The 12,915-nt window shown below is 32.0% G+C and overlaps 2 protein-coding genes and 1 long non-coding RNA gene across 4 annotated transcripts in view; 1 reads left to right on the top strand and 2 right to left on the bottom strand.

The window, feature by feature from the left end:
- The window catches only part of LOC145730613 (putative G-protein coupled receptor CG31760), an 86,249-nt gene that overhangs the window by 27,527 nt on the left and 45,807 nt on the right, over window positions 1-12,915 (top strand). For both annotated transcript variants that reach the window (XM_081981916.1, XM_081981926.1), the window contains exons 5-6: window positions 2,092-2,293; window positions 11,482-11,646. In XM_081981916.1, the coding sequence (XP_081838042.1) occupies window positions 2,092-2,293; window positions 11,482-11,646 (367 nt within the window). The remainder of the gene's footprint in view (window positions 1-2,091; window positions 2,294-11,481; window positions 11,647-12,915) is intronic.
- Window positions 1,781-2,957, bottom strand: LOC145730909 (uncharacterized). Its single transcript, XR_014178708.1, has 2 exons — window positions 2,459-2,957; window positions 1,781-2,023 (listed from the first exon to the last, which is right to left on the bottom strand). It is a non-coding gene; the product is annotated as an uncharacterized LOC145730909 (long non-coding RNA).
- On the bottom strand, window positions 6,934-8,099 carry LOC145730806 (uncharacterized). The gene is made up of 3 exons (XM_081982235.1): window positions 7,938-8,099; window positions 7,734-7,880; window positions 6,934-7,477 (listed from the first exon to the last, which is right to left on the bottom strand). The coding sequence occupies exons 1-3, from the start codon at window positions 8,008-8,010 to the stop codon at window positions 7,266-7,268; spliced, it is 432 nt and encodes a 143-aa protein (XP_081838361.1). The 5' UTR covers window positions 8,011-8,099; the 3' UTR covers window positions 6,934-7,265.

Below are 12,915 nucleotides of genomic sequence, written 5' to 3'. Positions count from 1 at the left end.
TTTTTATTTTCAAAATTAACCTCAACTGCTTAAATAACTTCAGGTTAATAGTACAAAAATGACGTAAAGTGTCATTTGTCAAAATGTCATTTTGCAAGAGTGCCATGCCCTAAATTGTCAAAACTGACTTAATTTCCAGGTCATCTCCGAAACGGTGCCAGTTAGAGCAAAATGGACGTCAGATTTGTGTTCCCGAGGTTCAAATTAGTTAAAAAAATTTGAGAAAAATCCAAAATCCCTAATTTAGATTAAATTTCCGAAAATCGTCTATAACTTGCTTATTTAAAACACCCTGTATAAAACCACCGTATAACAAAAGAAAGCTAATGAACGGGGCTATCACGTGACGTTGGGCACGGCTAAGTTGCCCCGTTTAGCCGCTAGAGGGCGTCAATACACTTTTTTGGTACCACGCACCGGGTAATGTCAAAATATTATTTAACGAATCGCGTGACCGTTTTTCAGTTTAAACTGATCATTTCAAGCTCACGTGACTATTTTTCAACATCCTGAAAATCACGTGACTCTTGTAAATATCAAAATATCATTTGAATGGTCACGTGACCGTTTTTTTAGGTTTAAAGTTATGTTTTTAAAGTCACGTAACTCCTTTTAAGGTTAAAACTGTCCCGTGGCTATTTTCAATCCTCAAATTAAATTTTAAAGGTACCGTGACGTGTGTATTATTTAAACATTCACGTGATCGTTTTTCAGTTTGAACTGATATTAGAAAAATTGCGTGACTTTTTTAAGGTGCAAATGGTTCCGTGACTGAGTTATCAAAACGGACCTGAAGATCGCGTGACCTTTTTAAAGACAAAATATTACTTGAACACTCTCTAGCTCGATAAATAAAGTATTGCGGATCCATGCTTATTCAAGATGTTCCAAATTTCGCGTTTTTGCTGTCATTATGGGTAATATGACGTACTACTTCAGCGACATTTTTGGTTTTATTAGGAACTAATCAATCGTTTTCAATGGAAATTAATTGGCTTTCAGTGCTTCCCGAATACAAACTGTCAAACAATCTTAAGTTAACCATTAAGTGAAAATGAAACTATGATATATAATATTTTTTTTTTATTAAAGTACGTACAATAAATTAGGTACATTTTTCCTACCACTTTTTTTAATAGAAGAAAATGAAAAAGGAAAAAAAATGAGGCTAAGTATGTTTGATATTAGTAAGTTTTGAAGGGAAAGAAGAAAACGGCAAAAAAAGGATAAAGGAAACATATGGTCAACTAAGTTCTGTATAATTTTGTTTTTTTTTTCTTTTGATAATAAATGGTAAATAAGCTCAGACTTGTTCCATTTTGTTCCATTTTCTAAAAGAACTTATACATTTTTGGCGGGAAATTAAAAATATTAAAAATAGCGGCTACAACCACTTTAAACTAAGCTTCTAAAATAAAATTAGACTGGTAATTGCCCAACCAATTACTAAATTTGGAACCAAGCATAAATATGTATATGGCATATTCTGAATTCAAGTTATTGTGTCATTTAAATTTTTTCATATTATCATAAAGCTAAAAGCATAACAAACTTTTAGTCAACCAGTATATTGCTGTCACATAAAAAAACCTGGGACACCCTGTATGGGGACACTTATTAAAATACACTACAAATGTATAAAAACTCAATTTTTGGAATAAGGAACCCACCAGAGGTTGTAAAAACATTTTGGTGCTTTCAGATATCTTATCGGAATTTCTGATGTTTAGGTGGACGAAAATATAACTAACTTATTACTTACTGAAATAATTCTCACAGATTTCTTGAACTTTATAAATCCAACAGTAATAGAAAAATCAGTTATTAAGTAAACTGTACTAAAAAACAAACAAAATAACAGATTTGGTTTAATTTAATTTTCAGTAAACAGCAACTTTCAGTTAAAACCTGATGGCAAAAAAGCCCGAGTTTTCCAACTTTCTAAATCCTCTCATTATTTTCCTGTTGAGTATCCAGTTTCTTTTCGCCATTATCCCAACTCCACCCCATTATCCCGCTAATCCTGTAATGAAAAATACGCCGTTATTTTGTTCAGTGTTTTGGGATTTAAGGGAGATTTTTTCGTTTCAGGCTTGCAGGATGTCATAGCAAAAAATGTACTGGCGTCTGACACTTCGGTGCTGTCAGCCAGAGTTTTGGCCATGAACGCCACCAACGGAGCTCTGGTGAACTACGGCTGGTGGCAAAAACAGGGACACGAAGTTGGGGGACCCAAAAAAGTCAACGAGAATCTTATGGAAGTGGGCCACAGACTTAATACTGATTTTCCATGGTAAGACTTTTTGTTCAGATTAGAAAACTAAAATATTATTAATTCTAATTAGTTTTTCACTTTCATAATTGACGTCCTCTATCCCTGTTATGATCAACTAATTGATTATGGTGAATGTCAATATCAGCTACCTGTATAGAATAAAGCGTTGTCTTCAGTCCATACCTTTTTAGAGACATCCCGTATAATGATCTCTCTTAGGCCCAGTATAATAGTGGTTCAACTTTTGCACCTAGTTTAAGGCAGAAATGTCACTTTGACAGCAATGCAGTTTTTACGGGAAAGTTCAACTATCAGTTGCAGTTCACCTGAACCGGTCTTTGAACTGCGATTGTACAACTGGTCCAGACAGATTAATAATAATGAATGAAATACTCAGAAGCCCAAATAAAAGTGACCACCAGTGTTCCAAATATTCAGCCTGTCAAATGTCAATAATATCACTTCAAAGTCATTCTATTTTCAAAGTGGTTACATTTTGTCAAAAATTGGTCTATATACAGTAGTTTATATTCTAATCACAATTTTTTTAAATCTATCCTATCCATCGAGTTTGTCCTGTATAATAAAATAATAAACAATCTTAAATCGTCAAATCATTTTTTTGGTTAAATATTAAATGTTTCCCTGTTGTCACGTCTTCGTCTTTTTGTTTCCTGTTGAAACTTTCACCCTGTATACTTCTCTCTCTCTTGTGTTGTGATACAACACAAAATAAACTGTAAAGTATTCCATAAACAAACATATGTTTTTTTTATGGGATGTCCTAAATATTTTTTGTTATTTTTATTAAGCTTGTTGTAGCCGTTTTAAAAATCTATAATTGTATACAGGGTAATTCAAATTCGACCCTCACCATTGGGATCTCAGAAACCATAAGAGATACGAGAAAGTTTAAATTGGGGCAAAGTTGCGCAATATAAAGCTCAACCAAATGCTGTTTTAAAAATTTTGATTTTCCGAGTACTTCCGAAGATATCCGAAAAAAACTGAAAATTTGATTTTTTGTTTTTATTTATTTCTAACCTTATTTGAAGAGATATCCCAAAACTAAAAGCATCTTTTCATTGCCACTTTTTCCTAGCTATTCGATGATGGATTCAAATTTGCCACACGACGTTTCGTTTTCTGTCAGTCATCATCAACTTTCTTTTTTCTTATGGGCGCCATATTGGATTTTTAGCCCACCAAATAGTACGTTTTATTCTGATTTTAGTGATGTATAATAACTTATGATTTGCTTCATAAATAACAAAATAATTCAATAAAAACTATTTTTACTTTAGTTATTGGTTTTGAGTTAATGACCCGTTTTATAAAATGTCATTATTTGACAGTACTTGTCAAACACGATAATTCGGACGATCATTAGAGCGTCGATCAAAGTTAAAAATATATCTAGAAAAGAAACCCCCGCAGAAAATATTATTATACAAGCATTGCTGAACTATTTAGGTTAATCAGAAAAAGAGATTTGTTAGCATTATCTCTAACTTAAAAGGCTTATTTATGTTTCCAAGAGAAAGATCATCATTTTAGGAACTTAATTTTTTGCCAAATTTCAATTTTTTATAATGTTAAGTGCAAGTTTGTAGTTATTTATTTTGGAAGTGACAAACCATTTTTTATTCATTCATATTTATTCGAGTGAATAAACCGGTTTAAGTCACGTGTCTTATACAGTATTTTATTAAATTTCGACTTCTTATATTAAAAAAAACTAAAATTACAGTTCTATTAAATTTGCACCGCGCCCCGTAGATGTAACATTGATGTTTGTTTGTTTACATCTGTAAATAGGCGGATGTCATTCAGAGTGATTTAATAGTTACTTTGCAGCAAGTGACTTAAACCATTTTTTATTCACGAAAAGAACAACTAGGTCCACAAGCGTAGCGAGTGGCCTAAGCTCTTGGAGTGAATAAACCGGTTTAAGTCACGTGTACACCTTTGTGACTAAGTATGTTCAGGCCAATTGCGGTGTGACAAGTACTACCAAGTAATCTTCATAAAACGTCTCATTAACTCAAAGCTAACTAAGGTAAAATCTCTAAAAGCTCTAATGATCGTCCGAATTATCGTGTTTGACAAGTACTGTCAAATAATGACATTTTATGAAACGGCCCATTAACTCAAAGCCAATAACTAAAGTAAAAATAGTTTTTATTGAATTATTTTGTTATTTATGAAGCAAATCATAAGTTATTATACATCACTAAAATCAGAATAAAACGTACTATTTGGTGGGCTAAAAATCCAATATGGCGCCCATAAGAAAAAAGAAAGTTGATGATGGCTGCCAAAAAACGAAACGTCGTGTGGCAAATTTGAATCCATCATCGAATAGCTGAGAAAAAGTGGCAATGAAAAGGTGCTTTTAGTTTTGGAATATCTCTTCAAATAAGATTAGAAATAAATAAAAACAAAAAATCAAATTTTCAGTTTTTTTCGGATATCTTCGGAAGTACTCGGAAAATCGAAATTTTTAAAACTGCATTTGGTTGAGCTTTACATTGCGCAACTTTGCCCCAATTTAAACTTTCTCGTATCTCCTATAGTTTCCGAGATCCCAATGGTGAGGGTCGAATTTGAATTACCCTGTATAATTATTTCCTCAAACAAATAATTGTTTTTATATTTTTAAATATTTATTCAGTTTTCTAAACAAAACTACAAGTAACTAAGTTTTTATTTAAAATTAAGTAAAAAAGAAAAATTGAACATTTGAAAAAGTAAATTAATCAACACAACCAAATTTTTCCGGAAATCTAAATTCTTAGTTTGTTACTTGAAATAAAGCCCACAATCAGTCTAGTAGAAATAGATAATAATATACAGTGTTCCATTAAAAAAAATGTATGTTTGTATGATAATTTAAAAACTGATGACACTAGAAAAGGTCTACGCTATTGTTTTTTTCAAAACGCCAATTTCTTTCAACTTCTTCAAAAAGTGTCTGTTTGAGTTCCTCAAAAGTGATATTTTTCAATTTCTCCAAGTATCTTAAAAGGTTATGAAAATTCTGCTGATGTCATGTTTAACACCATGGAAAAGTATCTACAGCAAAAGCCGCAACACTGTATCTTTAAAAATAAGCTTGATTGTAAAAGTGGCGAAAATAAAAGTGACGTTACATGAAATATACAGACTGCAACAAATTTGTGGGTAAGTATGGGAATTATGAATTTAAAATAATAAAATTAGGTAAATTTTTGAGAAACGGAAGATATTAGCATAAATCAAGCATGCCACTGAAATTATATCAAAAAAGTGCCTTAAGAATGTTTTTGTTATTATTATTATAGTATTTGTTATATTATGTAACTCATCCAGTTTCTGGCAACGTTGCCTCGAAGTTTTCGCCTACTAGATATTTAATAACTTTTTCTGTCTTTATCTCGCGTATTCAATTATATCTACGTTTCTGTCAGTTACACGGATTTCCTATGGCTAGTTTTAGTTTTACCACACCGTATACTCGTATGTCGGTGGTGTCTGCGAAAGAACTGAATTCGTAATACCTCATTACTCTCGGGTAGGTTAAGTTAGGTTAGGTTACATATCTATTCAAAACTAGTGAATAATAAGCATATTATTAAACAGTCGTAGAAAGAATGATAGTTATTGATCTACGACTAGCATGGTAATTACATTACATAGCTTATTTTGAGTTACGTAATAATCGATTTTACCACACTAGTGCGGTAAAGCACCGTAAGGAAAACCGTTCATTACGTAACTCAAAGTTAGAGGAAAAAATGACCAAATTCTGAGTTGATCGTAGATAAAATATTGTACATACATTACCCGTGTGGTATGGCCATAGACTTATATGACCATACCACATGACAGACTCTATGGGTATGGCAAATTAAAAAAAACTCGTGTGCTCACCATGGTCTACGACTTCGTGTGGCACTTTCCACTCGTGACTATAAAAATGCTCATACTACACTAGTAATGTAATTAACTAACTTATGCAACAAGTGCAAATAAGGACTTTTTGCATGAGTTGCACACAACATCATCAGAATGTTTGTTTTTTGTCAATAATCGACTTGTTTGATGACAAAAGAACAGCAAATATAACATAGCGCAAAAAGTAAACTTTCTGCACTAAAAATTAAAAAAATATACTTATACTTGATTTTATAAAAAATAAATTAGTTTAAACTAATTTGTTGTTTTGTTTCGAAAGCAAGAGAATGAAAAAAACTTACTTTTATACCACATACTTCATTATTAATAAGTATTTTTATCGCAGATGATAATCTTATTTAATATGGATCATGTGGACAGAGTAGAAAAAAACACTTAAATTCAAGTTCAAGTAGTATTAGTAACGTCAATGTTTGTTCGTGGACTATCTAAATAAAATTTCTTAACTCCATATTTACAAAATCAACAATTTGTCACAAATACTTATTGAGACATGTTATACAGGGTAAAAAAAAATTCAATTTCCACTTTTAAATCTATTAAGTATCTTTGAGTTACAACATTGTTTGCAATTAAACCAGGACACATACTTTCTTATCTTGATTTTCTATTTAGTTATCACCTGTAACATACTTTCTTTTATCATTTTCTGTAAACTATAGTGACATTATTCCATATTGCCAGAAGAAATAAAATGCAGATAACATTTCAATAAATAAAGTTTATTTACTGTACTATTAAATTTTTTAAAATAAATTTGTATTAAAATCATCATTCATCATTTTGTAAATTTTGAACACTACATTTAAAAACTTATGGTTTACGATTCTCGGTTCAATACTTGACGGTTTTTGTGAATTGGATCTGTTGTTGTCAAAAAACAGCTTCTCTAGAAGATGCAAAAATAAATTTTGCCAAACGAAATATACAAACGTCGGGTATACTTTAAAGTTACAGTACAACAGATCTAACTGCCAAAAACCGCTAAAAAAATAAACTAAATTTAAAAGTTACAGTATGTCTGAATTAGAAATTACAAAGAGTACAAAGCTACCATAGCACTCAATACGGACACGATGCTAATTCCAATAGAACTGGAAGCGCCACTAATTTCAAACGAATTACATAAGTTGTCAGAGCATGATTGACATATAATATTAGTGTAGTTATCCACATCCGGTAGAAACGCGCTAAGCGAGCTGCAATTTACATTACATCCCCTCCAAACATGTGTTGTGTCATTAACTGCAATTAAAACCAATTTTTAATATATTATTTATATACAGGATGTCTCATTAAACGGTTGACAGGCCAGCTCATTATTGACTAAAATTTCATAAAATGAATTTCGTGATTTTGTTTCCCATATGCTTTCTTTAGTTGAACTAACTATGGTTAAGTTATGATAAAGTCAGTAATTAGGTAGTCTATCAGCTCCCTAAAGAATGCCGTTTTTTGGGACCCCCTGTATTAAAAATACAGTTATATTTTGTATACTTACATGTATAACTTATTCCTCCGCACAAACCATCATTCGTGGTATTGCATTTATTGATAGAATTTTGGGTACTATTATCCAATTCATTTACGCTACATGATGATGCGTTGACACTGTCATTGCAAAAGTAACAAGTCTCCGCTGCACGAGCTAAAAAATTGCACTTTTTTAGAATGAGTTTTATTTGGCAACTTATATTCTACTTACCAAAGTCGCTTTGGATGTAAATAATAGCTAGCACACCAACAGTGTAGGGCAAGAAGTACTTAAAGAATGCCATTATTGTGAATAGTTGATAAACTGCTGAGCAATTGAAATCTCATAAATGTAGCTCCGTTTAAGTAGCTGATTTATTTATACCTTGAATCTCGCAATTATCAACTCTCCAAAACTTTCAAGTGCTTTTATCTTAATGGTTTGTTTAAATGAATTGGCTTAAAGTTTTTTTTCTGTATATGTCTCACACTTGATTATCGATTGCTGTAGTGAATGTATGAAAAGTATCGGCTGGAATTTTTCAAACTAAATTTACAACTTTTATGTCATTTCAGTACCATTTATGTCATTTAGTTTGAAAATAGTGCTTCAGGGATTTTAAAGTTCCAACAATATATCTTTGGGACTTGCTGATCGTAATAAAGTTTGCTATTACATGATCAAATATGGAGGATTGGATTAAAAGATAAAAAAGTTTAGTGAGAAGTGTTTCATTCAACTGATAACTCTATTAAATAGCATTATTCATAATAATTCATATTGGTTATTTACAAATAAATAACAAAATAAAACTGCAACGTCAAATGACAAATAGAAAAATAACTGACAAATATCCATATACTATTTGGTTTAACTAACTGATTCTGCTACATTTTCTTATACATTACTATTATTAGTAATTTTTACAAACATAGCATTTTCAACTTGTTACTTATTTTTAAATAACACAAAATATAAAGTGTTCAAATTTCTTTTTTTTTCCACTTTTCTACAGTTTTTGGAGATATTGAGCTCAAATTAGGAACACAACTCCATGGTTATTAACAGAATGTTTTCTTCTGTGGGCCTGCACAAAATCCGAATTTCTTGTTCAATGTAGAAGCTGGTTTGCCTCTCGCATTTTTTTCGTATCTTTTTCAGTAGAGCATTATTAAAAAATTTGATATTGTTTTTTTTCTAAATATTACAATTGCTCTGGAAAAAATTATGTTTATTTTCAACCAGGTATGTAATAACGTTATTCCTCATGTGTAAACCAGGTGGAAAGATGAAAATTACCTTACACTTTTTTACTTTCCACCCGGTGGAAAGTACTCACAGTACTCACTTTCCACCCGGGTAAATGTCACTTTCCACCCTGGTGAATGTCAATATGCGTTTTGTCATATCTGGGCTTACTTTTTATAGTTAATAGACTGTGCCACCACCTCTGCAACAGCTCGTAGCTCAGGTGATGATGAGTAACATCTGCGTCTTCAGAAATCTCCATGTTAAAAGCACTTTAAGAAACGTTTCAGCTGAAAATATTAAAGACAGAATAGCACAATAATGACGTCAAGATTGTAAACAAATCACCAGTCGTTTATTATGGTTGAAGCAATGAGTAAAAAGAACAAGTATCAGGAGGTAACAATAATACAAATTATAACCCGTTTGTGCATTAAGCGAGGGGGACGGAAGTCCACCATCTTTGATTGCGCATTCGCCTACTGCGCAGTTGAATTGACGCAAAGTCATTGAAAGTTTGGAGTTTCAAACCCGCAAAAATTTGTTGTTTGTATTTGTTGTAGTATAGTGTTAGTTTGTTTTGTTTGTTTGTGGTTCTTTAACAGTTGAGTTTTGCAAATTTAAATTAAGTTGTACAGTGGACAAGATTAAATTTAGATCTGATAGTGCCAACCGGAAGTTGACGGCCGCCATATTACTCCCCCCGCTACCCCTTGTTTCTGTCACCCACTTTGTTTGCTATTGCTCCTTCCTGCTATGTTTACATTTTTTTTATTCATTGGGTTGAAGTCATAACTACTCGTATACCTGTACTACCTTATTGTTAGAGACTATTAGGAATCAATATTTCAACTGAATGTTTTATTAAAACTTCGATGAGATTTTGATAAATGGTTGAAAATAAAATAGTATACAAACTACGGTAGAAAGTTTAATTTTCCACCTGAGTATGTAATATACTATTCTATCAGGAGCGAAAAGTGTCTTTCCTTACTGACACGATTGTTTTAGTCAGCGTTCGGGTAAGTATCCCTTTCTGCACTTTTTAAGGAAGTAACTGTATCTCGAACAAAAATTTAATTTTCTTTGGACGAAAATTGTAAATAGTGATCTCATCTCAAGCTGATCAAATTCAGATCATTGAAACGCTCAATCAAAGTTTCCTAATAATCTGGTTAAATCATTCTCATCTGTCATCAGTAACAACCGATTTATCATCATACCGTCATTATCTGAAAATAGTTGTTTACGTACTAGAAGGCCGGAAGTAAAGAGAATTGCGGGTTGCGATAATGAAAACTAGGGCGGTAATGGTACTTTCCGCCTGATGAAAATGTTAACCCTTTATTTTATAGATTAAGCAAGCGGTAAAAACTCAATCCTTATTTGTGCTAGAAAAGTGGCACTTTTCTCCTGCATTCTAATACATGAGTGGTGCGTAAAAAATTGGACATACAACTTACTCTACTAATTTAAAATAATTATTAACCTTAATTTAAAAAATTTCTTATCTTATCAGCAATGTCAGAGCAACATTTGGAAAAACTAGACCATATTAATATCTGCAAACAATTAGTAAGATTTCATGATGCAATTCAATTAAAAAGAAATAGATTAACTTGCCTGGATCTGTATTTTAATCCTGATCAAATCATTAACCTACAATTCAAACAATCAGTCCAACAAAAAAAATCATATTTTGAAGAGAAAAAAAATTACGCAAATACACTTAAACAAAAGTCCAATTGAACTGATAAACAGACGATTAGCCAATAATGAGGAAAATAAACGGTTACTCATGATCAGGTGTTGATTCTTGTGCAAATACAACTTTTTATCGTGTGTGTTGCATTTTTCATAAAGTTGACTGCTTTATACAGTCTGTTATTTTAAAATGATTTACATGGTGTACCTACATATCTGATACTGGCAATACGTCCATATACTTCGTTTTAAACTGGACATCCTGTATAGAGCAGTATCTGACTGGAATTTTTTGTATTATTATGTCGCCAATGTGCAATGATTGGTATAATACAGAACATAATCAAACGCCAACCATTTAGCAACAATATTCGTAACAGATTATGTGCGAATATTTCAAGCATTAATTAATTGATCGTGATAAGTATACAGATCCTGTAGCAGACTTTTGAACTGAATACCAGTGTAATTTTAGAAAAAAATTTGTTTACTCACACATGGTTCTGTAACGTTTGTTTGCGCCCAGGTTTTCATGGCGGAGACAATTACTTTACACACTAGGGTTTCCGATCAAGTTTGCTGCACTTCTCTCAGAACAACTGACGGTAAAGTAAGCATTTTTCCACCTAAAGATCATTTGTGACTAGTGAGTAAAATATCAACAATCACCCTGCATACCTGTGTGATCACCAATCCTGACTATACAATACTAAGATAAATAACACAAATGCTACTTTGTCAATACTAAACAATACAGGATATTTTCGAAAATGAATCATTAAACTCCTAATCCTTGTAATGACTATATTCACAATAATTTCAGGTACGAGGACGCAGACTCGAGTCCGGGGCTGCGCTCCCCCAAGTTCCTGGAGAGTCCCCCAAACGTATCTTATCGAGGATGGTGGACTTACCCCTATTATTCGTGCCAGGCACGCCGCTGGTTGATGTCGTACAGCGTTGCCATTCCGCCACTAATCAGAAGGAGGTAAGAATTTTTTTTTTGACGTTTTGATCACTTAAACTAGTGTTAAATTATAGCTCCGATTTAGTTTTATAACTTTCGTCACCAACTGTATTAACCTAAACCATTCGAGTGTTACGTGATAAGTTTAGAATCCTTTATTCAGGACTACAAATCGCTTTCATTTATCATCCTTAAAGTTTCTTCAAGCCTCTTTAGTAACCCGTTTGTTCGCTTGTGTACGTTCGTTTTACCAGGCCAAATGGAGGTTCAAAGGAATAATTTTAGACTGTACACAAAGAAATATTTAGGTTACAGAATTGTATTGCGTACCCTTGAACATAGCAAGTAATTTTTAGTAGTGTATTAAGTATTACTGATCAATGACAAAGTTTGGTTCTAATTTCAAGTTGTACCAACACCAACACACTTTCCGAATGTACTGTTTTTGGGTAAAACAATTTTTCTTTGGGTATCACATTACTTTGATAGAAATTAATTACAAAATAAGAGAAATAATCTGCTCGTCAAAAAGAATGGGATAGCAAAATTTTTGGTCTTTTTTGAGCGGCTGTATCTTCAAATTGAGTCACTCGATTTTAATAATTTTAATAGAAAATAATGGCATCAGAGCATTAATTTCAAAATTTGAATGAGTTAGCAGAAATGGTAAGGGTTGAATGGGGGGTAATTTCCCAAAATTTTATTGCAAAGTTGGTGATTATTGCGGAGTTGCAACGAACTGCTGCGGAAACGACAAGGTATTAAGAACAAATGGTTGGGGATTTGTAGCCCGCAAAGTCATCGGATATGAACGCTGTGGATCTGTTTTTAATTAAAAATCGTTATTTTCGATTAAATTTACCCAATAAAGATACATCGTTTATTTGTACGGTAAAACATTTGATTTTTATTTTGTATGATTTTTAATTTCAAATTCAAAACCACACCACATTTTAAAAATGTTGCAATAAATTTTGTAAACGGCCTTTAATCGCCAAACTCTCAAAAATGTCTAAAGATATGTATTGGATTATTAAACAAATAGTGTGCTTCTTTATCCAATATCATTATTTTCCATTAAAATTACTGAACATGCTAAGATTTATGATAAAACATATGATTTCGTTTTCAATGTTTTTTTGAGTCACCCTGTTTAAGTTTTTTATTTAAAATGAGTAGTTTCACATGTAAACTTGCTAATCCCGTACTTCTTCCGGAAAGGATGTAAAGAAATTGTTGAATTTAAAACAAGAGAATTAAAATAAACCACATTTTAAAAATGACTACACG

The sequence above is a fragment of the Ips typographus genome, linkage group LG1 (genome assembly GCF_016097725.1).
Source record: "Ips typographus isolate SLU linkage group LG1, UJ_Ityp_2.0, whole genome shotgun sequence".
In the NCBI taxonomy this organism is placed as follows: domain Eukaryota; kingdom Metazoa; phylum Arthropoda; class Insecta; order Coleoptera; family Curculionidae; genus Ips; species Ips typographus.
The sequence above is the reverse complement of the archived record's forward strand: the minus strand, read 5'-3'. Positions and strand labels throughout refer to the sequence as shown.

Coding starts and splice junctions, on each gene's coding strand:
- LOC145730806 (XM_081982235.1), bottom strand. CDS start 8,010: ATGGCATTCTTTAAGTACTTCTTGCCCTACACTGTTGGTGTGCTAGCT. Junction 7,881..7,937: donor TTACATCCAAAGCGACTTTG/GTAAGTAGAATA, acceptor GCAATTTTTTAG/CTCGTGCAGCGGAGACTTGT. Junction 7,478..7,733: donor CGGAGGAATAAGTTATACAT/GTAAGTATACAA, acceptor TTTTAATTGCAG/TTAATGACACAACACATGTT.